This window comes from Akebia trifoliata, chromosome 3 (genome assembly GCF_017979445.1).
Source record: "Akebia trifoliata isolate Shusen 1 chromosome 3, ASM1797944v1, whole genome shotgun sequence".
Lineage (NCBI taxonomy): Eukaryota > Viridiplantae > Streptophyta > Magnoliopsida > Ranunculales > Lardizabalaceae > Akebia > Akebia trifoliata.
The window spans coordinates 39,782,818-39,809,495 of record NC_141377.1 but is presented as its reverse complement, the minus strand read 5'-3'; the positions used below and the strand labels follow the sequence as shown (position 1 = coordinate 39,809,495).

Sequence of the window (26,678 nt, the reverse complement as noted above, 5' to 3'; positions counted from 1 at the left end):
AATATTTTCACGACGTTCCAAAATATTTTTAAACAATCTACAATGTTGTTTAGGACTTTTCTAGCCTCAACCCACGATTGAAGCTCTCCATCAACATTACCGTTAGGATTTGGAGAAAAACACATATTTTCTAAAGATTAGATCTAATCTTCTAGGGATTAGCACAGTTTTCCTATGGATATATTTTTCTTGGGAATCTCTAGTATCCAAAGGTCATGTTGATGGTGAGCCTAACTTGGGGGGTTGAGTTTAGCATTTTCCTATTACTAGAGTTTACTCGTGCCTACGACATGGACATCCTCTTTGGGGTTAAAGAGGAAATATAATAAAGTTATAAGGGTATTATTGAAAATGGGGTACAAGAGGAGAGATAGAAAATTAGAGGGTATATTATTGAAAAGAGTCGTGTTACATCGTGTTCAACACTGCGCTGATGTGGCAGTGCATAGATAACCATAGATTTCTTTCCTAGCACAGTGTTGAACGCAATCTAACATTTTCCCATTGAATTGGGGGGGGGGGGAGAGAGAGAGAGAGAGAGAGAGAGAGAGAGAGAGAGAGAGAGTAAAATTGAAAGGGGGAAGAGGAAATTCAATAAAGTGAGGTAATATGGATCCCACTCTATAGTAGTTGGAATGGGATGTTTATCACGCCCACACCCCAAACTATAAGAGAGTGGATCTCACAATTGGATTTTATTAAAAACATTCTATGTTCTGGAGTCCATATTTTTGTTTTTCTTTGATCAAAACCGAAATAGTTAGAATTGAAGGTTAGAAGATCATGATGATGCATCATGTTTTGTTTCAAGAAGGAAGAAGGCTCGTAGTCAAGAAGGACGAAGGCTTATGGGTCAACTCATTCGATTCGTCGAATCTTGTTTGATTCAACTAATTCTTATGAAAAATCAGAGAATCCTATCTGTCATCCAATTCAATATGAATATTTGCTAAGCTATCCTCGATTTTGACTTGATTTGTTTAAGTAAAATGGGAATAACCGAGTTTTAAAATTGTGTTTCTAAGAAATTATTAGCGGATTGCTCTATTTACACCAGGATGCCTAATTGTACTTTAGGTGAATTTTGTAATTTTTGAAAATTTACTATTATACCCTTTCGTGTTTGCTTATTGCACAAACCTCAATCCACCAAACAAAAAACCCAATTCTTCTTCTTCCTCTTTTTATCTCTCTTCCTATTCATATTTTTATCTACTTTTGAGTTTTGTGAGAGATTGAGTCGATGGAGATTAGATTTTAGGTTTTTTTTTTTTTTTTTCAAGTTCTTTGATTTCTTTGAAATATTATATGGGGGGTGTTCAGAGGTCCTAAAGAGAACCAAACATTGTACCAAACATTTTTTCAATGTATGGGTTATAAGTTTTGGAACAAGCTGATTTTTTGTGAGGATGATCTTTAGTCCATTCTGAAACTTCTACCCCCCGATCAAAAGTGTTTGAAAAAATGGACGATTCATAATTCTTTAATTTGTAAACTAGGGTTAGAAGTTTCGAAATTGACTGATTTTGGTGAGGATGATCCATACATGGAAGAGATCATCTTCACAAAAAATCAGTTGATTATTAAAATTTGTAACTCGTATTTTGAGAAATGTTACAAAAAACCAACTTCGACTCGATTGGAAGTATTAGGGTAAGAAAAGACAAGTAAGATAAAAAGCTTAAAATTCATATTAAAATCTTTTAGATACAAAGTAAAGAAAGGGAGAGAAGAATAGAAGAAATCGTTTGGTACTTTAGGGGTGTGCAATATGCAATAGAGGCTAAAACAGAGTTATGTGCAATTAGGTATTTTAAAGTTAAGGAGGGCAAGCAAGTGGGTACGATAGCCGATAGGGCATTTTGATGTGTGCAAATAGAGCCACCCAATTACTAGAGATCACAAGTTTGAACTGAATTCCCTCGTCCCCAATCGCACCAGATTCGGGGCTCATCCGTGCGAAGAAGATGGACTACGAGAACAAATTAATCCTCGCTCCCATGGTTCGAGTGGTGAGTCGGAAATCCTTTACCATTACTCTCATTCAAGAATTTTAGGGTTTCAGACTCTTTCTATCAATTAGATGTCCATTGATTAGGGTTTAGTTATGCTTATAAATTTAGAATCTATAGAAAATTTTCGATTCGTATCTTGACATGTTCGAAGCTTGTTGGATTTACAGGGTATTTTTAATGGAAATTATGGAAGTTTGAATCGATTTTGTTACGGTTTATGTTTTGTAGGGTACGCTACCATTTAGGTTATTAGCTGCCCAGTACGGAGCAGATATTACCTATGGAGAGGAGATTATAGATCATAAATTTGTCAAGTGTGAACGTCGAATAAATGGTATTTCTGCTTTGCTCTAAATTTTTTTGTCAAAATTTCGATGGAATTAGGAATTCTATGGCATTTACTTCATTCAATTCTTATATATCAAATACATGCGAATGAGAATGAATATCCATAGCTTCGATGATCCTAATTGTTGTATGGATTTCTTTTAGGACATAAGATAAGGGCATAAGTGAGATACTATGTAGAATCCCAATGCATCAACATGTCAGTAGTACATGTGTGCTACAATGTAGAAGAGTCTTTAAAAAAAAAAAGATTTGTACTATAAAAACAATGACATAATATAGATCAATGATAATTTAAAGAACACTTGAATACATACTGGGGTGGATTTTTATGTCAACATACACTTGAGATCTTCACCATGATCTACTAGTCTTAAGTCATCTTCTTTGTCTTCGGGCACTGGTGTGGTACCTGTCAAAGGGTCTCCAATGATTCTGTCTAACTCAAAGAGTTTTTTCGAGTGGAATACAATGAATCATAAACAAGTAATTCTCCCCTTTTTTTTATAAATTCAATCCTTATTGTTATTTTAGCAAGTTCCCTATCAGTTTTGTTATGATTGTGCCAATAACACTTCCCATGATTCTTGGGAATTGTGACTACCATTTTTTCTCTCTCCCAGTAATCACGCTTAGTTACGTGTTCTTGGTCGTGCTCCCAATGGGATCTTCCTTGATTGGTTAACGAGATTTCTTTTAGAGTCTCATTTGTGTACTCTTTTTTTTTTCAATAAGTAAAGTAGAATTTTATTTGGAGAAAAGGGGAGGTTGATATGACCAACCCAAGGGTATTGTTTGTGTACTATAGATGATGGATGGATTGTATAACTACTGTACACTTTGATAGGGAATACGGGTCTTAGTTAAAAGGACATGGGCCTCTTATCATTCTGATACTTACATCTGACGCCGTTGGCACTTGAATCCCATGCCTATGCTAGGATCCGTCTTGAGGTGACACATGTAACTCAGGATTCTCTTGCATTTGTACCCTTACACAAGTGCTTTCGATATTTTAGCTAAGAATTTTTTTTGAAACATTAATATCATTGTTACTTGGCTCTCTTAAATATTTATTTCTTTTCATTCTTGGGTTTGCATAATTTGGCATTGTAATTCTGTGAAAACTTCTTAATGAGGTAGTTGATTAGGGAATAGATGAAAACCAACAAGTTGGCTTATTTTTTTTATTGTTATCATTCTTGTTTCCCTTGTAAAAAATATCGGCTTCTATTATTTTTTTTCCTTCACCAGAAACTATTGGGTCTACTGATTTTGTGGAAAAAGGGACTGAGAATGTCGTTTTCAGAACTTGTGACGAGGAAAGAAATCGGGTGGTATTTCAAATGGGCACCTCAGATGCTGTGAGGGCCCTTACCGCTGCTCAGATAGTGTAAGTTTATTTTTTTCCTCTTGCTATTGTCTTTCTCCATTAGGAGATTAATTACACGATTCCTTTATCCCAAGATTTTGATGGTGGGTTTTGCATTTTGGTATTTCAAGTTTCCAACTGCGCCTTCTCTCACCGATCAAAAAAAAAACTGTGCCTTTTCTCCAGTATTCATTGTCCAATTAAGTGATGAATCTTACATGGTTTTCATGGACGTTGATAAGATTATTCCATTTAGCAACATCTTAGGATTGATTAGCCTTAAAGTTAACAGTCAGGTTCAAAGGAGGAAAAGCTTATGGTAAAGCAAGAAACTTATCAAAGAAAAATATCTAGGATATTGAGATGACAATGAACAACTGCCCAAATTGAAGTTAAATGCATTGATTGATTTGCTTAGTTTGTGTGAGGGTTTTTGTGAAATAAATTATAGCCAAGAGAAGAATTCTGATTGATAAATTAAAATTCTTATGTTGTTTAATGAAAAAAATCTCCATCACTGGAATTCATAACTGTCTCAATGTACTTTTTTCTTCTTTTTTATTTTATTTTTATTGTTTGAATATTCAGGAGCTAATACCATTCCAATACCCTTTTTTGCCAGGCATAAACTGAACCAACAATTGGGATAAGCATGAAAATGAAAGCTTCTATAAATATGGATTAAAATACTGTAGAAAAGTGGTTGGATTAGTTTGAAGTTGAGATATTCTATTGGCACACCAACTTTTACTTACAACAATCATTTTGAAATTAAACGGCTGTTTACTTATAGTTTGGTGTGTTGCAAGTAAAAGTTGGTGTGCTAATAGAAGTTATCTTAAAGTTGGATCTAGATATGTTTTTTTTAAAAAAAAGTAAAAGAACATCAAAGAGTTTCTTGGAAAATATGGCTCTTCAGAGACAATTTAATATGACATCCAAGTTTAGTCTGGCATCTCAGGTCCAATGACAGGACCATTAATATTTATTTGAAAAATGGTCATTAGGTAATAGAACAGTAATTTACACAAATATGATATTTCATTCTAACTGCATTGTGCATCTTAGATGAATCATTGATACATTATTTCCTCTTTCAGATGCAAAGATGTAGCAATAGAACACTAATTTACACAAATATGATATTTCATTCTAACTGCATTGTGCGTCTTAGATGAATCATTGATACATTATTTCCTCTTTCAGATGCAAAGATGTAGCAGCAATAGATGTCAACATGGGTTGCCCTAAGTCATTCTCTATCAGTGGAGGCATGGGTGCTGCATTGCTGTCTAAACCAGAGCTAATTCATGATGTATTCAGTTCATGCCCTTAGGGGATAGCAGTTGGTATTCCTTATATATTGCAGTTTCATATTCTTTCATTCACGCCACAACTTCTTTTTGCAGATTTTGACTACATTAAAGAGGAACTTAGACACACCGGTAACATGTAAGATTCGACTTCTAAAATCATCTCAGGAAACTGTAGAACTAGCACGGCGGATTGAGAGAACTGGTGTTTCTGCATTGGCTGTTCATGGAAGGTAACTTAATTTCTTTGAATTTTCAAACTTAATTTACCTATGCCCTTTGATCTTCTGTTTGGAGTTTGACTGTCTTTTAGTGATGGACTGACTTCATTCTGATTCCTTCTAAAATATGATTACATGCCTTCATGTTGATAACTTGCAGAAAAGTTGCGGATAGGCCAAGGGATCCTGCTAAGTGGAGTGAGATTGCTGATGTTGTAGCAGCACTTTCTATTCCAGTTATAGCAAATGGTGATGTCTTTGAGTATGAAGATTTTGACCGTATTAAAATGGCAACAGGTAGCAAGCTGACTCTCCCGGTCTTTCTGATTTCTAGATGTTTCTTATCTATCGAAACTTTTAACAGACCAGGAATTTTAATGATAAGAAACAAAAGTTCTTGTACATTACAAAAGTTTCTATCCAATGTGTGCGTGCATGTACGTGCGCTTTCTGGAATTACCCATTCATTTCTAATTTCAATCATTCTTTTTGTTACTTTTGATTGGTAACGAGAGAACACAACTTTATTTGAAAAAGTAAGATATGCACCTCAGTTTACGTCATTTTGTTTGAAGAAGTAGCCCATGCGTAGAACCATAGAAGTCATCTTCAAAATTTCTGCGCATTTATAAATTTTGGAAATTGCTACTAAATCCTAAGTGATGGTCCGAATAGTAGGCATATTTACAAATGTCAAAGGAATCTATTTTCTATAAACAATCATAAATGCTTGTATTTTTTAAATGCCTTTCATGCCATTAATGCTGTTAGCATTTTCTCTCTCCTGTTTTAGCTATACGGAGCTAAATTAATATTCATAATCTTTGACTTATCCAAAAAAAAAATATATTCATAATCTTTCTTGATGATGTAGAATTGAGAACTATCGTTTCAACTCTTTAATCACACCTGGACCCTTTAGAATGAAACTTTCCTTTTCATTCTCCAGTGCTAGAGCTGTTGTCATCTTGTTTGTTGTTTCTTTAAAGTTGGAATTGTTCGTAGAATTAGAAGCCAAAACCCTTTCGTTCAGCTCCAGTTTGGAGAGAGGACCAGACCTCTCAGTCTATTCTCTTCCTGTCCCATCTGATGGTTTACTTATCCACATGTCACTTTAGATTCCCTTTTTTATAGGTTTTACTCTTGATGTGAACTGATACCTTAATGAGCCTTTTATAGTCAAGAACAAGAAGTTCATAATTGAAACCTAGAACATATCTTTTCATTTGCTTGTCATCCTCCTTCCTCCACTGAAACATTATCCTATATTTCCATTCTTTCCACTCTCTAGAGCTGACGTTGTTCTTCCTTTGACAGACTTCTTTCTCCTAAAGTCAAAACTAGTTGCCAAATGCCCAAATGGGGACGTGAAACTGCATGATGGCTTACTGCCACAGGTATAGTGGGCACTTCCAATTTGGTATCAATGGAAAAATCAAATATGGAATTATCATTTTCATAAGCTTGTTTGGTTTATTGCATGGGATCCATTATAATGATAATTTCCAGCAGTGGTGCTTATTGTTATTTTTTTTAGCCTAGTAGGAGCCACTATAATATGAATATGAGATTCAAAACGATTATATTGCTTCCATATATTTTGAGGATGATATTCCCTTAAAAAATTTAGTATTGCAGGAGTGGGTTAGAATTGGACTATTTTGATCTTCTTCGCATGCATTCCAACAATTCAATCACTGTTCATAACGTGCATGCTTGAGTTTTGGATAACTAAGTTTTTTTTGTTGCAATTGGTTGTTTTTCTTTATAGGTGCAACATCTGTAATGGTTGCTAGAGGGGCTTTGTGGAATGCTACGATTTTCTCTCCCAAAGGAAAATTGCCCTGGGAGGATGTAAAGTTAGAATATGTGCGAAAGGTGTGTAGCTCCTACCATTGAAATTTGATTTTTTTTCTTTATTAATTTAAAATGAAATACGGTTCGTCATTTAGATCCTTTGGATTTACACAAAAGCTTTGAAGCTTTTGGGTTTCTGTCAAGAATAGTAAATCTGCTCTCGGTTATGCTATAAGGTGGAATCTTCAATGGCTAAACGGTTTCTGTTCTTTTGACTTTCAGAGTATCTTTTGGGATAATGATATTAAAAACACAAAACAAACTTTGAAGGAAATGATAATGCGCTATTCATGCCTTGAGTTTTCAGAGGGAAAGGCTGTGACTAAATCAGAGACCTTAGCAGATTTGGCGTAAGTTTACTATTCAGATTATCCATCTTGCTCTAGCTTAAAAGATTTTTTTAAAACTGTTCGGTTGTGCAATCCTGTGAGTGTTGATCCCATGACCCAAGTTCAAATACTACCTTCACCAACTAATTAAGGGCTCTACTAATCTCGCTTTCCTTGCCAAACAAAAAATAAGATCTATCCCAGTTTCTTTGTTGTGAATTTGCTGCTATCAAGGTTGCTTTTGATTGTTAACCTTTTTAGTTAGAGCAATTTAGTTGTTAGACTGAAAATCTAATATGATGGTTGTATTATAGAGCAATTTTACTCTATACTGCCGTCTCCTATCCTCTGAACATGGGTTATGCCTATTTTCAGAGTTCCCATCTTCAAATTTCCATTAAAAAAAGAGAGTTCATTTTGGTCCTTCAGATCTTATCTACAATTGCTTGCTTGATGATGAGCATGGCATCCATGAGGCCAATCTTCATTCCAGACCAACCAATTGCCAATTGCAAGAATATCTATTACTTCTTAACTAGCCAAATTGACTTACCATATATATATATATATATAAGGTCGGGTTCCGTAGACAAAGTGTTTTGTCCTACATGGGCTAAAAGTTTTGGAATGGCCTGAGATGATCTCTATGGTGAGGAAATCATCCTCACAAAAAATCTGCCCATTCTGAAATCTTGTAACCCTGGTTTGTAAGTTGAAGAATCATGGACTGTCAATTTTTTACTGTTAGTTTGTAACCACTTTTCATGGGGTTAGAAGTTTCAGAATGGGCTGATTTTTTGTGAGGAGGATTCCTCATCATAGTGATCATTGTCACAAAAAATCAGTCCATTCCAAAACTTTTTAGTCATATAAGACAAAACTTTGTCTAGAATGTTGTCTACCGAACGATGCCCATATATATATATATATATACACACACACACACACACACACGTATATTATAGCTAGATTTTTAAATTAATAGAAGCATGGCTTTTAGATATAGATGAGTGGATGAACATGATTTTGTTCAGCCACCCTAGACTTCTATGAGAAGTCTTTGATGATGATAATGATGTACCCTATAGCTAATGTTATTCATGAATTTCAGGAAATTATATGGCGTAGAAAATTATTTGCAGTCTGTTAAGAAAAACTGCTTGGTGAATGGAAATAGGTGAATTCAATCATGGATAGTTTCCCCTTATCCTTCCCAGGTGAGTTTACTGGAGGCTTTTTTGACATCTAGGTAGCCATAGGGTTGCCCTAAATTTCTTATTTAGTTTCATATAAGCTGCTTATTTTGGTTTGGCATTTTTTTTTTCCTATTGTTTTCCAGAAAGGTATAAGTCAAAGCGAGGGGCGATAACCATTACGAGAATGGAGCTCCCACCATAATACCATAATATTGTTAGGATTTTATCTCACTTTTATTAATTCATTTGATTTTTCAATTAAGTTAATCCATTGATGGAATAGTAGGTTGTGTAATTTCTCCTCATGTACTATGCATTATTTCTCACTTTAAAATGCAAATTGGTTGGTCCCAATTAATAATAGTGGTTTTAAAATCTCGTAGCAGCAATGTTTCAGTTGGGAGAAAAATCATGATTGTATCAGCAGAAATATTTTGAGATATTATGACAATTTTGAATCTTTCAATGTTTGTTTCATTTGGTCTATGCAAACTCCAGAATGTCTTGGTGGTTTGGATTCCATAATTAAAATAGAGCTTGAACTAAGGGACTATATAATTGTTTTCCATCAAAGGTGCATAGTTATTTTTATGGAAATTCCAGGCGAGCCTTATTGGTTAACACTACTAAGGACAGGGACGAGTTTTCTTCTTCATTCGATCCAATCTCTCATTTTAAATTGCAAATATGACGTCCATTACAAATGATTGGGATAAGAGTTATGATCGTAATCATGATCCATCTTATATAATAGGTCCATGAGTGCCACTTATTTTTTATATTTAAAACTATAGAAAAAAATCCAAATGCCTTCCTTTTCAACTTATTGGAAAACCGTTGATTTTTCTTCCAGTAAGTATAACACATTGTTTTGTAACAAATTTATCCTAATGAAGTTTGAAGATTATATCCAAGAACAAATTTAGATTTTTGAGAAATTAAAATAAAAAAAAATCAAGAATTTAGGTTAAAGTGAGTGGGGATTGAATTAGACTAGTAGTTGAAGATGAAGGCATATAAGTCATTTACACGTCATCATCACATTATCATAGTGTTGCAAACTTGAGTTGTACTTTAGGTAATTGAATGGTATCAATGTAATTGTTCTAATAAATAAGGGCAAAATATCCAACCTATACGCCAAATAAAATGAGGCTGACTTAAAAAAATGAAAAACGAAGTAGGAAAGGATATAGTGCTTCATGTCCTATATAAAGTAAGGACTATTAGATATTAGACCATATGTGGATCACGAACTCTTCAATCAAGAAACCAAAATCTCAGAGAAAGAAACATATTTTACGCACTATAAAACTCATCAAAGAAGATGTAATTAGTTGTACAATTGAACAGCCAATACGAGGGTAGTTTTGGTCATTTTGGAATCATAGTATCTACTGTCGAGGAGTTTACTTACCACCAAGGCTTCTTCTTCTTCTTTCGTTCGGGTGTGGGCACCCTTTCTTTGTTCGCCCCTTCATTTCTTGCGGGATCTCATTTTTTTTTTTCTAGGTTTTCTCCTACTCGAGATTTCTCTCATTGGATCGATACTTTGGAACCCTAGTTTAATCAAAACCTTCTATTTCATGTTTGTTTTCTCTCAATTTGGATCCGCTTAATATCATTAGGAATTCGGTGAGTTTTTTTTTTTTTGTGTGTGTGTTAAGTTTCTTTGATTCTTCATATATTCTCTTGAAAAATTTCTCTTTTGTTCTTAATTTTGTTGTTTTTTCGGATTTCGAGAAGATCTTGAGGACTTTGTTGGTATGTTTCTTCTAGTTTTGGATTTTACTGCGTTCTCTGCGATGCTGAAAGTTAACTCTTGTTAATTGTTTGTTTGTTTGAAGAAGATGATCAGCTGTGGCTATTACTAGGCTGTCAATTTTCGCCGTAAGCTCTTAACCTTTTCAACTTTTATTCGTAGATTTTAAACTTTGAACTTCTTTGTTGAGGAATTTGATGTTTTGTGTACAATAGATATTATCTATTGCATGGGACTGATACATTTGATGAATTGTATTGGAAGGTTAGAAATCAATGTGTTTTTAGTTCAGAATTTTTAATTTTTGTTAAGAAATGCATGTTTATGTTGCCAATTCGATGAAATGGTATGTTAGCTTTTAGTTAATATTAATTCCATTAGATTTATTTGAACGTGTCGTTACAAATTTACACCGGTGTGTATGTGTGAAGCGTGTTTCTTTTATTGTTTTTTTTTTTCTTGATTGATGCTGTCAATTCTCTCTCTCTCTCTCTCTCTCTCTCTCTGTTTAGATCCTAAGATTGGCATATTTTCCTTATCTAAAATGTCTAGGAATCAAATAGTTAATGATCGATTATAAATTTCTATTGTTTATGTATTTTAGGCTTAAGTTCATTTCAGATTATGTTCTCTCTTAATCTTTACTTAGCTGAAAAGGGTGTTTAGCTTTTCTTTTAAGTACCTAAATTTGGGTTTAATTCATTCTATAATCTATAGTACTTTGATGGATGTCTACACAAAAAAATAAAAAAAAGACAATTTTGAATAGTTCTCTTTCATTTTTCATATTTTAAATTTCTTAAATGTTTTATTTATTTCGTGTAGGGGACAATTAATGTATGCAGAATATCATAGAAGCCAATAGTCAAGACACATTGATCGTCCCTTACACGCTCTTTTCAAATATCTGCTTTTAAGATGATATAGATTATTGTTTTTTCCCATTCAAATAAGTTGTGTGTTTATCTGTTAATAAAATGAAAACTTAATCTGCGTATTTTGTTGTGATCAATGAAAATGTCACTCCTATCCATGGTTCTTCAAATATTTCAAAGTGGAAACCATAACGATCAGTACAATGAAGTGGTCTGACATGCATATAATTTTATGCAAATTCATAATTGAGTAAAACTAATTGAAATACTTTCTTAGAGATGTCATACACGTAATACATTCTTTCTATAGAAACAATTTTCTCCTTCATTTATTTAACATAGATCAAACCCTAACTTGTGTATAGTTTTTAACTTCAGCTATAACTTTTTTAGCTCCCCCCCTCCTTTGTGAAATGTGGGTGATGGAATCTTGTTCACTAAACTTTGCATCACGCTCGATCACTCTTTCTGATCAATTTCATTGAGTGGTTCATACCTTACTAAGGCCTTTGACATACTTTACTTTGTAGTTAGCTAAGTAAGTTCTAAGATGTTTGTATATGGTTTACCAATACAATTACTAGTGTGGGCAACAAACCCTTTGTTTTCCTACATCTAGGAAACTAATGTGAGCATGGCTATCCCATCCACTATATTGACACCATATCATATTTTTAGCCTGTTAAGTTAAATTGCTTTCTTTTTAATATTCACATAATGAAAAATGTAATGAACTTCCAACTTTTCTTAATATTAATTATATACTATTGAAAAATAATGTTTAGTTGTATTTTTGGAATAAATATAATTTAGTTATTTATTGTAGAAACTTTCAATTCTTGAATTGAATATACGGTTTTTGCTAAAATAAAGTATTTTATATTATTATTAATGTAGGGGATTAAAACCTGGAAATCGGTTATGTGCATTTGAAAATGTGGTGGCTATCCTAATTTTTCAATTTCTTAATATTAATATTATATTATTTAAAAATATCATTCATCTAAGGCTTACACTTTATGCCTCAAGGCTTACACCTAGAGGCACTAGCCAACCTCATGCCTCAGCATCTGAGAACATTGGGTTATATAACTCATATATGGCTTGAAATGGCTCAATCATTAGCTGACTTGGTGAGTTTTTTACCTTAGTTTGAAAATTTTTAATTGTCTTCATGCTTAAGTTATGTACATTTTCTCCACTTCTTAGGAAGATACCATGGCTAGAAGCTCTATTTTCCCTGTTTGAAATATCTTAATTCATATTCTAATTAATATATGGGTGTTGGGCTTTTGAAACTTTTTATTTTAGCTCAATCTGTTTATATAAGTTGGTTGTCTTTCTAAGTAATATATTGAAATTAGTAACGAAAAAAAGGAAACATGGCTTTGTATTGATTTTATCTTAAGTCTTTGATTCTTTATTTGTCAATAAGGATAAGGGTGTGCAAAACGTTTACTTATCAGAGCTCGTCACTGTTGCAATTTTTTCGTTTGAATTTGTAAGAATCTTCACATGTATGCTATGAACTCTTCTGAAGCACCCTCATTACATGGGGACATGGAGTGCCCAACATGAAGCAAAAAAAATAATGTTTGTCCGAATTTGAATCTAATCATAAGCATAATCTTAGTTTTTTTTTTTTTTTTTTTTGGGGGGGGGGGGGGGGGTGGGGGGGGGGGGTGGAGTATTCAATTAATCACTAGCCTTTTGGTTAGTTAACAATATACATTGATGATTATTGTGGACTATAATGAATAGATATTAAAACGATATCCGAATATTGCATTTTACATGTAATGATGGACATGATACCTGAATGCTAATGTCCAGGACCTCATGGGGACGTTAGCTTTGTCCAACACTTTTTTCCCAATAATACCCTCCTCGTTTTGTCTTCTAGTGAAAAAGATAAGGTTGTATTGGTCTTTTACACTATAAATGCTTGTTTACATAATAAATGCTATGAGCATTCAAGTATTTTGAATTAAGGCCCTGATTGTTTGCAATGTAAACTGCCACAAATACAAAATTTTGTATTTGCAGAATTTTGTGTTTATTGAAATTTACATAGTTTTGTGATTAGAGTGCTTGGTTGTGTCCAATGGAAAATTTTATGTTTGCTTGATTATCACGTAAACGTAAAAAAAGAAAAAACTGAAAAAAATTATTATTTTTCTTTTTAAAACCTTGTTTAAATTTAAATAAAAAAGGATAAATCGTTACGTAATACTTTAAAACAAATCAAAAAATTATAGACAAAGCATTTTCATATAAGTCATACAATGCTATTCTCTTTAAACCAGGATTATAATAGAAATCCAAAATTTCTTTAATCATCTACAATTTACCTTAAACATCTACTACATTATACCAACTTCCACTTGCTAAGTTTCCATTTTGGAAAGAAACCCCATTGCCCTAAACATGTCAATATTAGCACTGATAGTGCCTAATGTAACTCGCCCTGAACTCATATAAATTAAAAAAATATTTTTTAATTTATAAAAAATAAATATAAATTAATGAGGTAAGGATTCTATCCCTCGTTTTTCTTATATTTAGAAAAACGTTAATATTTAAAAAATCTTTTTTTTTTTTTTTTTGCAATTTTAAAATATAAATAGAAACTAGTTCCAAGTATTCTATCTCACGATTTTTTGTTTAAATAATAATTATATTAACGTTGGGTAATGTTTTAAAAGTTGGGGAAAGCCAGAGAGAGCGGAGAGAGAGAGGTTTAAGAAGTTAGAGAGAGAGAGAGAGGAAACTTAACATAACGTAAATTTTTGTGGAGTTATTTTCTCCGCAACACTTTACGGAGATTTCGTTGTAATTTTAATTAAGTTTTGTATTGCTTTACGGTGGGGCCTACCAGAATTTTAGCATCCAAGCACCCACATCCCGCAAACAAACGTAAACTTTTCTGTTTGCATTTGTCTATGGTGCAAACAATTAGGACCTAAATATATATTTTTTTGTAGTAAATGCTTTGGTAATCAATGCTTTTATTAATGGCATAATAAATGTATTTATTGTGTAAAAGACTAACATGTTCTTGTCTTTTTCACTAAAAGACTAAATTAGGAAGGGTATTATTGGAAAAAAGAGAGTTAGACAATGCTAACGTTCCCATGAGGTCTTGGATGTAGCATTCCCCTTATATATATATATATTTAATCAATATCTATCCACTCTATTACTTGCTAGCCTTTCAATCATTTTATGTTGATGATTATTGTGGATGATAATTAATGGTGAGCATGATATTTTTAATTTCCTTTTTATCCACTCTATTGCTTGCTGACCTTTCTGTCAATTTATGTTGATTATTTTGAGCAATGATGCATATTTGTCACTATTTATTTGCATGAATGATTGCTATGACACTTTTATGCATATTTATATTCTCTTTTTTTTCCGTAGTGGTTTTGAATTTTACAACCCTTTATTTGGCTGCATTTTACCTTATGCTTGGCATATTTGAGTTGAGAATTCCACGATGCTTTATATTTCTCCAATCAATATGGTGAAACTCTTTTGAAATCTCATTGTAACTGGGTTGCCTCCTTGGAAACAACCTCTATTCCTAGGGCTGGCAATGAGTCGGATGTTAACCGCTTACCTGACTCGTCTGAGCCGAGTCATTCGAGTATGGGTACAATTTTCTTTTCATCTGATTAAGAATTCGGATAAATTTATCTGTAATTATTTTAGCCTAATTTTTTTAGGGTTGGATATGGATGTGTCCTATATGATCCGAATATCCGTTTTATCCAAGTTTAATACGATAAATTCATGATATGATATATGCATAACCCCAAATTAGGTTCTTCCATCATCTTCAAAATAAAGTATATATCCAACTCGGATATCCGCTTGAAATTTGGGTACAAGTTCGATAAGTATATTCTTTAAATTTTTTGGATAAATAGTTGGATATGGATATCCTTAGCAAAAGTGGGTAAAAAAATCATATTTGGACAATCGGATATAAAGTTGGATAAAGATACATATATATACTTCATTTGACCACACCCATCCCATTGCCAGCGCTATCTACACCAGCCAAAATGTTACAAATTCAGGTGATGGTATCATCGTTTAATATAACTATATAAGTATATAACTACTATGAAATCCTTTTATGGATCTGGGTATCTTGAATGGAGGTATGAAGCTTGTGTTGCCAATACCAGTACTTGGGGTAAGTAATATGATAAAGTTGATGATGACATTGGTGATTTGAATGATATCTGCTAGTTGAATAGATCTATTTAATTTTATCTTCTATTTGCACTATTGCGACATTAAATTTTGAGACATGATATTGTGAGAAAGGCTTCGATGATGACGACAAGGAATTATGGAAAAGGGTGGTGGAACAAAGATTGAGACATAAAACAAAGACACCACACAACCAATTTGGTTTTGTACCAGAAAGTTTAGTCATCGAGTCAATCTTGCTACTTAGACAAATGGTGGAGAAGTTTAGAGAAAATAATAAGAATCTTCATACGATTTTTATTGCCTTAAATAGAACATATGATAAAGTACATAAAGCGTTAATTTCGTAGATATTTAAATGGAAGGAGTTTTAAGTAGATGTATACAAGAGAGTTTTGCCTAGTACGAGTTTAAATTAAGGACATATATGAGAGAGTTATGCCTAGTTTGAGATTGAATTAAGGACATATATGAGAGAGTTATGCCTAGTATGAGATTGAATTAAGGACATGCATGTTATTTGCTTTATTTATAGATGAAGTAATTGCTTATATTTTAGAGCAAGTACCTTGGTGTATGTTATTTATAGATGACATATTGTTAATGGATGAGACTAGAGAGAGAGAGAGTGACTCTGAAGAGTTTCTTTGGAATCCAATTGCTTAAGCCAAGAGAGAGTTTATGGGAGTAATGACACATGTACTATGGGCCAGTAAAAATTGATGCCCAATTTCCGTTACCTTGGTTCTATTATCTATAAGGGTGAAAATATTGACTTGTGCGTAGAGTTAGAGTTGGATGATTAAAGTGTTGGTGTGCTTCTGAAGTCTTATATGTAGTGCAAACCAACCAAAATAAAAAGCAAATCTTACAAGGCCATAGCAAGACAGACTATGCTTTGTTGGGATTAAATGTTGGGCAATCAAGAAACATGTTTAGAGATTGAACTTGATAGAGCTGGGGATATTAAGATGGATGGGTGGAAATACTAAACAAGATAAAATAGGTAATGATTGCATTCGTGAAAATATAGGAGTCACCCCAATAGGTGGTATGCTAAATGAAAGTCGATTTAAATGATTGAGTCATGTGCAACACCTATTGAAAATGGACGCAATTAGAAGAACGTGCAAGTTAAGACTCTAAAAGCACAATAAGAAGATCCAAAAGGTCATGGATTGTGGTATTGAGAGCTGATATTAGCACGCTTAAATTAATGAAGGGCATAACTTTAGATATAATTGAATGGAGGAACGTGATTCATTGAGTTAATCCCAAATATTTGGTATAAGGCTTTGATGATGATTTGCATCCTTCAAATCCTCTTAGAGGTGCCTGTGTCAGCATGACATGGGTATGGGATAAATGTTTGATATAGTAGCTTTACCTTAATATTTTAGGTTAAAATTGATAAAAGTGCACTAAAATATTTTCATAATTAAAAAAAAGTAACATTAAACTTTTATTTGACTTGTTAGAGAATAATTGAAATTAAGTACCAAAAAAGGTCTTAGTATCGCCCCTAGATGTGAGGTTTTGAGCAAAATCCCGAATTGGCACTTCAACCCATACTTCCACTTGACAACCAAACTCATACCCTGTTCAGATACAGATTTGATTGGCTACTGTTAGGCATATTATGATCTCAAGAGATTATTTCGTTGAACTTTATGAGATTGAGATGAGCATGATTTATCCTATTTTCTTATAATTTGAGGATATATTCCCAATGTTCCTAATTCACATTAGGAGATTTGATACATACCATGTACCAGGAGTCTATCAAGCTCATAGAGTTCTAGAGTAGGGTGATCTTGACCTTTTGTCTAATCCAGGTCAATAGTTGTTTGTATATCTTTGCAATTTGATGGATGTGATGGAGGAGACAATGGATCTGGATAAGGGAGGAAAGAGAAACCATGTAGGAGTGGAAGCATTTAACTTGTTGTGAGAAACTATTGCAATTACCTAAAGTTGTTATGGTGTCAGTGATAAGTGCATATAATGATGAGTGATTTCTTTTGGTCATTATTTAATATTAATTTTGGTTATTTGGGATTAATTGGCTAATTTTTGTGGTTGTAAATTTGGGATGTTCAAAGTGCAAGAAATAAACTAGAGATGGACTTTTGGATGCAATAAAAGATCAAAAGGGGTGAAGGAAAAGTTTAGAAAAAACAATTGCCAAATAAAGAAGAAAAATCTAAAAAGAGATTTTCTCTCACAAGATTCCACGAACAAGCATTCCAATGAATTCTCTCATTCATATATTTTTTCTTCTCCTTTTTCTCTTTCCTCTCTCCTTCAATGTTTTTCTCCAACAATTTTCTCTCCTATTTATCCAAGCACTTTTTCTCTATTCTCTCTCATACGTCCTACACCTCTTTAAAACTTTTTCTCTCCTTTATCTTCTCCCAACTTTCACCCTTTCTATCCTCCACGTTTTTTTCGATCTCCCAATTTTTTCGATTTAAACTCTTCAAATCTCAAATCCTAATTTTGAATCACGACAATTTTTCTTCTTTCTTTGGTCTTTGTTTTTCTTTAAAACTTTTCCTTCTCTCCTTTTGATATTTTATTGCATCCAAAGTCTATCTCTAGCTTATTTCTTCCACTTTGAGCCTCCCAAACCTACAATCATGAAAATTATTCAATTAATCCCAATTATATGCATTTCAGTCAACAAGTGATGTGAGGAATGACCAATAGGCACCCTGTTTTCGCAATATAACCATCATGGAGTACATACCTGATATGGTTCTCTAATTGTTCCACGACATTTGTTAGATACAGTCAATCGATGCACATCGTACTTCTCCATCAGACATACTCATATCTTGGAGATGTACCACACTAGGTGGGTGTTTTGCAGGAATGCACCAACGGGAGCATTCTCCATCTTGTTACCTCCATACCTTAGAATCTTTGTCGACCTCCCACTCTTGAGTTCAGAGAAGACAACACTAACTCTGACACTGTCAAATTGAAGTGAAGTACGTACCTGTGCAATACAGAGATGAGCCTGCCAGCCGTTCCATTGTAGTGGCTGGCATTTGCCAATGAGTTAGGTAGGTGATGTCTTAAAGGGAAGTCCATTGTGGTACTTGCCATGTGGTAGTTCATTTAGCTACAATCTACAATTCCATCTAAACTCGTTCATAATTAGCAAAAATTCAGGTATCGGTCCTTATCTCTTGGTTGCCACTAGTTGTGGTTCACTTTGGTGGTCAAGTTACGTATCTTGACTTCGGGTATGGTTTCCTGAACAACTGACTTCCATCTCAGATTTGACAATTGGATGTAAGCATCTTGAGGTGACATAGTGACAACTAACTACATGGTGTAGGATAATTTCCGTTCTTTTTTTTGGTTAAGGTGCCAGTTTAGCTGGTGAATTAGTGCTTAATAGAGTTGTACAGCTTTCTCTAGTGTAGGTCATACTGGCATGGGACAAGCTATGCATAGGTGGGATATTTTGTGTTTGTTTCAGAATTAAGATTCATGGTCTCTCTGTAGAGGAAATGTGGGTCTAAAGCAAACGTGTATACATTTACATATTCTATTAGAATGAAAAAAATATCATGGTTGTGTAGAATACTGGGTAGAAATACATTCATTAATTGTTTAAATCTGCCTTCATTGACTAATTGTTGACCACTGATTCGTTTGCTTAGCAATATATATTAGTTGATCCAAGTAAGCATGGGTGGCAGCATTAGTAATTTTTGAAAGGGACAGGGTATTTGGGTGTATAGGAAAAATACAAATTAATTAAATTGTAGTCAAAGAGTCCAAACTCCTAATTCTATTTAGCAACTGCTAAACCTTTTGTTAGATCCTTTTTTTTTATAATGTAGGTTCGTCAGATCTTTCTACCCCCTATAGAACTTTTATCGGGTTGATTTCAATGATGAAACTACCAACTGTTGCTAACTAGTGATAAATGTCTATTATTTGTTCTGGTTACACTTAAGGGCTCCAACTTTGCTTCTCTTTAGAAATACTGTGTTTTCTTGTTCCAAATTGGTTCCTTTTGTTGGTTTATTGTTTGGCTCTTGTCCATTATTACTTTCTTGCAGGAGCTTGTCAATTCTTGTCAATTTGACCTCTGTTCTCAATACAGGTTTAAAGATCTAGCAGCCTAATTTACAACTAGAAGATGGAGCTGAGTATCATCAAAGATGCATTTGACCGTGTCGCCAAGAAACAAAAGATGTCTTCTTCAAAATTCCAAGAAGTTATTGACCAAATTGGTCGGGAAGTAGAACAGGCACTTGGAAAAATGCCGTTATTGCATCAAAAATCCGTTGTCGCGGAGCTGAACAACAAACTGAGTGAGGTAGGTCCACTCAATCAGCTCGAAGGGTCACAAAAGGAACTAAATGTAGCTCTGAGCAAGTATGCAAAAATACTGGAAAAATCATTCAATCCGGACATATCCAAAGCTTACAGGGATGTTGATTTTGACATCCACACGGTGAACCAAATCATTGCTATCCACTTCTATCGTCAGGGCCTCTTTGATCTTGGTGACTGCTTCGTAAATGAGGCTAGGGAAGCTGAGGCAACCACACTCAGAACTCCATTCCTGGAGATGTATCAGATACTCGAGGCCATGAGATCTAGGAACCTTGAACCTGCACTTAACTGGGCTGCCAACAACCGGGATCGTCTCATGCAGATTGGCTCAATTCTCGAACTGAATCTTCATCGTTTACAATTTGTGGAGATACTGCAGAAGGGGAGTAGACGTGATGCACTCGAATACGCCAGGAGTTACTTAGCTCCTTTCGCTTCTCTGCATATGGCCGAAATTCAGAAGCTCATGGCGTGCCTCTTGTGGGCAGGTCGGCTTGATTGCTCCCCATATGCCGAGCTTCTGTCCCCAACCCATTGGGAGACTCTAGCGGAGGAACTGACTCGGCAATTCTGTAGGCTCTTGGGGCAGTCCTATGAGAGCCCGTTGAATGTGGTAATGGAGGCTGGGTTCCAAGGTTTGCCCACTCTTCTGAAGCTGGCGAATGTGATGGCTGCGAAAAAGCAAGAATGGCAGGCGATGAAGCAGTTACCCGTACCATTGGATTTGGGAAGGGAGTTTCAGTTCCACTCGATCTTTGTCTGTCCAGTTTCTAGGGATCAAGGGAGCGATGAGAACCCACCAATGTTGATGCCATGTGGGCACGTTCTGTGCAAGCAATCAATCGTGAAGTTGTCGAAGGGCAGTGCACGCACATTCAAGTGTCCATACTGCCCACTTGAGGCCACAGTAGGTCAGTGTAGGCAGCTCCATTTCTGATGCTTTCAATGCTCAAATATATTTCATGTCAGTGTATCAAGAAAGTACTCTCTAGATGAACTGAAATTCAAGTTGGTGTGTATGTATGTGGGCTCTGGCATGGTGATGGTGATGGGGGGTTCCTAGCTGTTTGGATGCATTGGATGTAAATATAAATTCTTTCTGGATTCAAAGTGGGAATCCTGTAAAACATAAGGGAAGGACCTTAAATCTGAACTTGCTATTTGGGAAGGTTGGGTATATATGTGTATGACAATTGACAAACATGCCTTAATGTTGTGTTCTGTTGGGCGTTTTAATTCGTGGCAGGGAATCAATCTTTAAACTCCATGATAGACTGAAATCCCAAACTCTTAAGAATGGTTTAAAGTTTTTTACTGTCTTAAAATGTTTCGATTGATACTCTTTAGTTTGAGTCAGAGATCATGATAAAACATTAATCGACTCCGCATCTCTTTAAAATTGCAATCATGGTAAAATCTCGGTTTATTCGAACATCAGAGACCCTCAAGCACACAAATTATTTATAATTTTAATATAATAATCTAATTTTCTTTGTTCAGAAATGACCTTAACTTTCTTTAAAACATCCTAAACACATGTTATTTATTGTTTTTGCAAATATATTAAGACTACTATGTTGAGTCTTTAACTTGGTACAAAGATTGAATAATGGAATTAAACACCATAGCCAAAACATAATATAAATTCAAAAACTTTCTAATCAAACTATTTCTAATGGACTCATTACTACTAATTCTACCACCAACTCCAACTTTTGGACTGTTTAACAAATCACTCTCTTTCATTCATCAAATCTGATTAAAGTCCTACTTTTGTTGATTTACTGATTTTGCATTTTAAATCAATTTTGTTTCATGGTCAATATCACTATTTCAATTCACACACTTTTTTTTTTTCCTTGGCTTCCTACCCTTAAAATTGAAGTTCCTTTTAATTGAAAATGTCATCACTATATTTCCATAAATACTTTCATTTCTAAACAAGAAATCTTTAATAATATTAGAGAAAAGCTAATTGGATAAAAAAAAAACCAAAACAATTACATGAACACCACCAAAGTAGCTACCAGTGAACCCTATACTCTCTCTCATCTTTATTGGCCTTGAGAGGCTACCAGTGAAACCCTATACTCTCTCTATCTTTATTTGTCTTGAGAGAACCTAATTATGCTCTTCAAACTAGGAAACATGAGAGAAGGAGAAGAAATGGGAGATGGGTTCTCTTCTTGAACCAAGTGTTCTTCCACCATTTCTTTAACAGACCTTGAAGATAAGGGATGAAAGGCCTCACCCCATTCAGAAACAAAACCTTTAGCCCAAACCATCTTCTCTTCTTCACCCATCTTTCTCCACCTCTGCTTCACCTCCTCTTCTCTCAGACCAACATACTTACACAACTCCTTAAATAAAACCTCTACGCTCTTCTTCATAGCTTCCTTTCTCTGCACTGCGAGGCTGTTCATCTTTTCCATCTCTGCTGTTAAATCTACTGCAAGTTCTGCATCACTAAGGTTGTTGGTGCAGGAGAGATGGGTTTTTCCTCTACTCTTTAAAGGGGTTATTGTTATTGATGGGATGAAATTGTTCCTAGATTTGATGGGTTTTGGGAAGATTTTAGGGGGGAAAAGAGGGACCCTCATCAACGCCATTTGATTTTTTTTTTTTTTTGGGTGGATTTGTCTCTTAAGGGTTTGCAGACAGATTGAGTTAGGAATTTATGATTGAGAGATTAATGGTTCTATCTATGTTGTTGGAATTGTTGAGATTTCTGTGGAAAAGAATAGAGATTTAGGGTGGAGAACAGGTAACTGAGTTAACACAGCTGGGCTGAGTTTGCTGGACACCTCACCTGGTGCATTGTTTATTTAGGACTATAGTTTAGGGTTTGTTGGTTTGTCATTTGTAACACTTCCATTGCAATTACGCAAATAACCTGCGGTTCTAACAACCCAACCAATCGACCATACTAGACCATTACAAAGACTAAAACTAGGGAATGAAATGGGGTTACTCCTAATCATGAAAAAAAATGTAAACTTAAATTAAAACATTATAAGTCACTGACTGACGTGGCAAGGACACAGAACCGTCCATCTTTTTCTTGTGTATCCCGGAAGAGTAAAGTAAAAAAGATCTATGGTTACGTGCTTTTGCCGAATCAACTGCTATGTTTTGCAGCGTTGATTTATCACTACTCTTAAAAGGAAGAAAAGAAACATTATTGATAATTATTGGGGGCCGAAGAGTGCTAAAAGTACAATGCGGCTAATTGGGGGAATGTATAACATTAGTAACTTCTAAATCCATGTTTTTTTCATAAATATCCTTAAAATTAATGTCATTCTACTTCTTTTAATGAGTGGTTGTTTGTTAATAGACCAACACCATTTTGACATGTGGTGTTGATTGACATAAGCAATAATAAGAGAATTTTCCTCTCCTCCCTATAGTGAAAAAATCAAAATTTTTCGTTAAAGTCATCTCATCACATTCAAAAATATGATCGAATACAAAAGTATTGTAGATGATGAATTCTATGGGGAAAAAAAATACTTATTTTTCATAATTGTATTTTAATTTTAAATTTTTGTGCTCGATAGCCGTTTATTTTCAACTTAATTGTTCAAGCTAAAAAAAAAATTGTTTTTTTTTTTCTATTATGAGGTTTGTCATGAAATCTAGATGATTGTGGTGTTTTATTGCCAATGTGATAATCCATGGATCCCACAATACCTTTTTAAGATTTGAAATCTAAAAATAAAGATTTCTAAACTACAGATGTGCAGCGGGTGAGAAAAATTATGTTATTATTGCTTATGTCAATCAGCACGACATGTTAAAACTGTGTTGGTGTGTGAGCAAACAATAACTCCTTTTGTTAATGATGAATACAAATTTTATGTCTGTCAATCATCGCACTAACATTTTTGTAAATGTAAGAAAACCTAAAAGAGGTTAACTATTTGCAAATACCATATAATACAATGCCAACAAAACTCTTGCTCTTGCTTCCAGGAAAATTAATGATGGAAAAAAAAAAAAAAAAGTTTAGGAGGTTGCTTGTCCTGAATACCATTATTACCCTCATCCATAATAAGTTTCAGCGATGATCCGATACTTCGATAGCCTAATTTGCTTACAAAGATGAATACAATGTTGAGTAAGAAATCAGAATATAGTCCATTTGTAAGTATGCTATCCGAGTATACGAGGCACGCCAATGTTAATTTGAGATATTTTTAGTAGAATATCGAGATGACACATGCATGATTTAGATATGGTATATCATTATTCCTGGTGAATTTGTGTAACTTATCTAGAACTTAGGTTATGTGAAAAAAAAGAAGATATATATTACTTTTATTGTCGAGAAATTTCCATATAAATGTCAACCGGAGGGATTTATGTCATACATTCATTAGCCAAAAGTTAACATTGTCACATGAAAGGATTCTAAAATCATCCCACCAAACAAGAGACAGGGTGAGGATTGTTGAAGCATAACTTCGTGGTTTATTTTTTAAAATTACAAAAAAATCCATAAATCACATTAAATGAAAATGTAATAAATTAAGCTAAACTATTTATTTGAGTTTTATAAATCATGTTTGAACCAATTATTTTTCTAGATGATTGACACCATATCCCGTGATCAACAATTTCATGAACACTTTATTCACCAAACATGTGATGGGTTCCATCAATAACTCATTTAGCATGAAATTTATATGAAGAGTCTGGCTCTCCCATGCTCTTTTGTGGAAGAGAACTGTGCGAACTAGGGCATTAACTGTTGGATTTTAAACACAATTCTTGAGCTTTTTCTGTCATCCATTTTCTAGATCATATCTTCTCCCATTCACTCCCAAAAGATAAACTAATTGTTATAGGGTTTGTCTCTCACAAAATGGTAGTAGTGGCGGTCTTCTCGGATGATCAAGGTTAAATTGATGAGTCTCTTATAATAATATCCCTTCCTCCCTCTCTCTCCTTTATTTTCAACTCTGTCATCAACCATACCATCAAAGATAATAATAAACATAAATAATTGTCTTATCTGAGCAAATGTCGAGATATTGATTTAATGAAATTGTGATATTCTTCAAATGCTCTATGTAATTTTATTATGACACGTCTATTTCATTGTTGGGCAATTTTGAGATATTTTTTTTCTTTTTCAAAGATGATGAGAGCTGAAACTATGCTTAATTTTGTTTTTCCACAAAAGATATCATTTACTTAGAAACATTTTTACATTTTTTTTAATATGAATTGAATTTTAAAATTACAAAATGTGTTATTTTACATGGAAATGAGATTTTGGGTTGTAGTGGCTTTCATCCTATTTGAACAAAAAAAAATTAAATATTACAAATAATAATAATAATAATAAAATTAAGATTCACGATGGAGTAACATTGAAATTGGCATCCATTTGTGTGCACAGAACCATAGATGCTTCTCACTCATGTAACTCGATGAAAAGCATTCTATAGACCCATCCATGTCAGCAATGTATGAAGCAATGTCAATTTCCATGTTAGTTCAGCATTTTCCTAAATTTAAATATAAAATTTGAAGAGTGTTAAAGTTTTATCAAATCCATCCCTCAACATTTGTTTGGAGAAGACATCATTATTTATGTTTATTATTATCTTTAGTGTACTATGGCTGGAGAGAATAGGAAATGAAAGGGAGATATTATTAATAGAGAATTAGTAAGAGGATTTAGCGTACAAGAGTGAGGGATTCCGTTTAAAACACCGGTTCAAATTATATATATACTAACTTATAAGTTGAAGAATCGTGAATCGTCAACTTAGAACTGTTAGTTTGTAATCACTTTTCATGGGGTTAGAATTTTTAGAATTAGCTGATTCTTGGTGAGGATGATCTACTGACTATAAAGATCATCCTTACAAAAAATCAGCCAAGTCTAAAAAATTTTAATCATATAAGACAAAATTTTGTCAAAATAATCCGACCCATATATATATATATATATATAAAGCGGTATACCACAAAAAAAAGGTGCTCTGGAATTCGTGCACATCGTCGAGGTCTCCGCAAAAAAGCAACTAGATTTATATACGCATAATGGTTGGAACTCCCTGATCGAAGCCAAGCTGCCTAGCCGGGTAATAATGCTCCTCTTTGAACCAGGCTTGGGCAGCCTCAGGTCATACAATTGGATTTTGCAACTCCCCCTAACAACCCCCGAGAAGAGGCAGAACTGAGCAAGCCCTCACTAAGAGAAGGGAAGGGGGGGGGGGAGAGATAACGGATACTAAACCTTTGAAGTCAGACCTTGACTCTATTTCCTGTCAGGAATAGGCGGTCCGGTAGACAACTACAACTACACTTACACTTGAAGCTTCCTTTGGAACCATCAAGAGGCGCGCTTCTCACTCTAGCTTCGGTATATATATATATATAATAAATGTTTCTAACCATTTGAAAGAGAGCTTCTATTATCACATCAACTTTTGCTAACGCCACCCCAAGATGTGTGTTGATTCTATTTATAAGATTTAGGATTTTTTATGACCCTAATCCATATGGTAAACAATTACTGAAAGTTATTTGAATATGTTATCATTCTTTTTAATATTGGGGTAATAACTTGAATCAAACTTTTATGATGGTTGAATGGTGTGTTTTAACACTTATTCAGGGGATGATAAATAATTTCAGCTATTGATTTGTAATAATTAAAAGTTGGGGTGCCCATAGTAATTCTCTTTTTTCTGATTACAAATTCAACCCAATTTCTTTGATAAGATCCATTAAGTGTGCTCTAAGGGCTCACGTTAAAGTGCAATAAATACACTATAAAAATTAGAT

The 26,678-nt window shown here is 34.0% G+C and overlaps 3 protein-coding genes across 9 annotated transcripts; 2 read left to right on the top strand and 1 right to left on the bottom strand.

Annotated features, from left to right (window-relative positions):
* The first annotated feature begins 1,739 nt into the window (after positions 1-1,739).
* Positions 1,740-10,520, top strand: LOC147406904 (Aldolase-type TIM barrel family protein). Of its 5 annotated transcripts, none has more exons than XM_086435251.1 (10): positions 1,746-2,012; positions 2,244-2,349; positions 3,618-3,756; positions 4,942-5,050; positions 5,145-5,281; positions 5,430-5,566; positions 7,041-7,147; positions 7,349-7,476; positions 8,567-8,672; positions 10,502-10,520. In XM_086435251.1, the coding sequence occupies exons 1-9, from the start codon at positions 1,968-1,970 to the stop codon at positions 8,634-8,636; spliced, it is 978 nt and encodes a 325-aa protein (XP_086291377.1). In that variant the 5' UTR covers positions 1,746-1,967; the 3' UTR covers positions 8,637-8,672; positions 10,502-10,520. The 5 variants fall into 5 exon arrangements, 4 of the variants coding, with proteins under 4 accessions (XP_086291377.1, XP_086291378.1, XP_086291376.1 ...); XM_086435250.1 differs by lacking the exon at positions 10,502-10,520 and adding an exon at positions 8,795-9,128 and having other exon boundaries at positions 1,748-2,012; XR_015176631.1 differs by lacking the exons at positions 8,567-8,672; positions 10,502-10,520 and adding an exon at positions 6,587-6,666 and having other exon boundaries at positions 1,740-2,012.
* Positions 9,455-21,110, top strand: LOC147406903 (LisH/CRA/RING-U-box domains-containing protein). 3 transcript variants are annotated; one of them, XM_086435248.1, is made up of 3 exons: positions 10,189-10,286; positions 10,502-10,541; positions 19,639-21,110. In XM_086435248.1, the coding sequence occupies exon 3, from the start codon at positions 19,675-19,677 to the stop codon at positions 20,809-20,811; it is 1,137 nt and encodes a 378-aa protein (XP_086291374.1). In that variant the 5' UTR covers positions 10,189-10,286; positions 10,502-10,541; positions 19,639-19,674; the 3' UTR covers positions 20,812-21,110. The 3 variants fall into 3 exon arrangements, with proteins under 3 accessions (XP_086291375.1, XP_086291374.1, XP_086291373.1); XM_086435247.1 differs by having other exon boundaries at positions 10,192-10,286; positions 10,499-10,541; XM_086435249.1 differs by lacking the exon at positions 10,502-10,541 and having other exon boundaries at positions 9,455-10,286.
* Positions 21,111-21,976: 866 nt separating this feature from the next.
* Positions 21,977-22,483, bottom strand: LOC147406902 (uncharacterized). The gene has a single exon (XM_086432573.1). The coding sequence runs from the start codon at positions 22,481-22,483 to the stop codon at positions 21,977-21,979; it is 507 nt and encodes a 168-aa protein (XP_086288699.1).
* Between the last annotated feature and the right edge of the window lie 4,195 nt (positions 22,484-26,678).